Genomic DNA, 2,491 nt, shown 5'->3' on the forward strand with positions numbered 1-2,491 from the left:
TTTTACCGATGCAAAGACGCTACGCAATCGATGCATCGCGAGTTCAACCCGGTTCAACCCAAACTGTAGCCGATGTGCACTCTTTCAACCGGTGCACTCGCATCTTGAACGTTTATGCCAGTGCACCGATGCGAATCGGTGAATCTTAACATCTCTAATGCATGTACATTTAAAGAACAAAAAGTAAACACATATTCGGTATACAGTCTGGTAGTGTATGTTTACATATCTGTATACCTCATTAAGGTGGCTCCTGCCCCCCTGTAGAGTCCTGCCAGTCCTTTAGTCTTTAGCAGCTCCGCAGTGATGCCCATGGCCGAGGCCCGAGGTGGAGGGCTCTGCCGCGCTGGCGGGGGGGCGACCAATGTTGGTGCTGGACCAGGAGCAGCAGCCTGAGCTGGAGTTGGGACAGGTCTCTGGGCAGCTGATTGTCAAAAACAGAAAAAAAAACTGGTTAGAAAGCACATGCAGGTAAATGTCATTGTTTAGATTTACTTTCCAGATGATGTGCTGCCTTTTGCGCTTACATCAACGTTGACAGTGACACACTGCTTTTTGGTATTTGTACCAAGACAAAACACATGGTGAAGAAAAAAACATTAACTCCAGTGACTCACCAAGCCTTCCTGCATCCTGCAGCTGGATCTTAAGCATCTCCATGGGAGTGGTGACGACCACCTGACAGGTCCCAGCCCCACAGCCTGCCAGTACCTCCCCCCACAGGGGCAGATGCCTGGAAAACATCAAATAGTGACATTATAGATATGCTGTCGGAGTATGCTTCTGTAAAAACACACTCCGAGTCCATACATTGATTTATAAAAGCAAGCACACAAGCTTCAGATTGGTTTGGATCGGTTGTTCCCTTGCCATGTTTTATGTACCAAAGCACCGGTAAAAAAGAACCTGCTTATCAACACCTTTTTTCCTTTTTTTTTGTTTAAATGTAATTTATAAGTCTATGGTCTTAGACTTAAATGCTTAAAACAAGATTAACAAACACATTTTACCTACATAAAAAATGTGTAAGAAATGGGCTGTCACAATTTTAAATGAACACTACAAGATTATCTTGACCAAGATAACATACTTTAATAAATGCTATATCAATAGATAAAATGTTCGCCAATATCACCATAACCCTATGTAAGACCATGATCATTTTATATTTATTTAAAGAAAACAGTATCTAGTGTAAAGTTGGTTGGAATGCTTTTTCATGTAGCTTCATTATATGTTGTATCATTGATGGGCAATAATCAATGTACCCATCTCTAGAAAGCTTCTGCCTGAAGACGTCATTGGCAGCCAGCTTGATGGCTTTCTCTGGTGTGACCAAGGTGAGGTTCACCGCAGCACCTGGAAGAGACAAACACGCAGATGTCGGTGACACACAACAGATTCCACTCAGGTACATAAATAGAACCAACACTACACAACAGCTTACGGCTCAGGTCTAACCGCTGAACAGATGCTTTTATTTTGACAATAAGATTGAGTGGCTCACAGGACCAACAACAACGTAGTACGCCAGTTTAAACTCGTAGTCATTTAAAGCACAGTTGTAGGGTTGTTTGTCTCAGGGATTAGAAATGCAAAAAAAAATACCTCTGTAGCATCCAAAATAGCCCTCCGAGCGCACCGTCTTTGACAAGCAGTCCAGCCTTAAAAGACAAAAACAAGGCGATTGACATTTTGTCTGTTTCTCAGTGAATAAACAATAAACAAAACAGAATCATATATTTTATAATCCCTGGTTGAAAGTAACTAAGTGCATTTGTGAGTATTGGACATAAGTACATTTGTGAGGTACATGTACTTTACTTATAATATTTTAATTTTATGCTTCTTTATACTTCTACTCTACTTGGCAGCAAATATTGTACTTTTTACTCACTACATTTATTTGAAAGCATTAGATACTAGTCACTTTTGCAGGTTGATAATATTATTACAAAAATGCAATCCACTAATACACTTTAATGTAGTATTATGGATGGAGATATATGGCCATTATAAAAGTTATCTACACTGAACAAAAATATGAACGCAACACTTTTGTTTTTGCTCCCATTTTTCATGAGATGAACTCAAAGATCTAAAACATTTTCTATATACACAAAATAACCATTTCTCTCAAATATTGTTCACAAATCTGAAAAAATCTGTGATAGTGAGCACTTCTCCTTTGCCGAGATAATCCATCCCACCTCACAGGTGTGGCATATCAAGATGCTGATTAGACAGCATGATTATTGCACAGGTGTGCCTTAGGCTGGCCACAATAAAAGGCCACTCTGAAACGTGCAGTTTTGCTTTATTGGGGGGGTCTGGGGGGGTCCGAAAACCAGTCAGTATCTGGTGTGAGGGTTAGGATTAGGGTTAGGGTAATGTTGTGAATCGAGTGGCCTGTGTTCGTCGTCCATAACATACGCCTGCCCATACCATAACCCCACCACCACCATGGGCCACTCGATTCACAACATTACCC

At 40.9% G+C, this 2,491-nt stretch overlaps 1 protein-coding gene across 1 annotated transcript; it reads right to left on the reverse strand.

Moving 5' to 3' along the window:
- Positions 1–206: 206 nt before the first annotated feature.
- Positions 207–1,711, reverse strand: LOC104962639 (mitochondrial glutamate carrier 1-like; the record flags this gene model as incomplete). The annotated part of the gene is made up of 4 exons (XM_010791091.1): positions 207–424; positions 618–733; positions 1,269–1,359; positions 1,609–1,711. Coding segments are annotated over 4 exons (513 nt in total), but the record flags the coding sequence as incomplete, so codon positions are not given.
- Positions 1,712–2,491: the final 780 nt, after the last annotated feature.

The sequence above is a fragment of the Notothenia coriiceps genome, unplaced genomic scaffold, assembly GCF_000735185.1.
Source record: "Notothenia coriiceps isolate Sejong01 unplaced genomic scaffold, NC01 NC01_scaffold00035174, whole genome shotgun sequence".
In the NCBI taxonomy this organism is placed as follows: domain Eukaryota; kingdom Metazoa; phylum Chordata; class Actinopteri; order Perciformes; family Nototheniidae; genus Notothenia; species Notothenia coriiceps.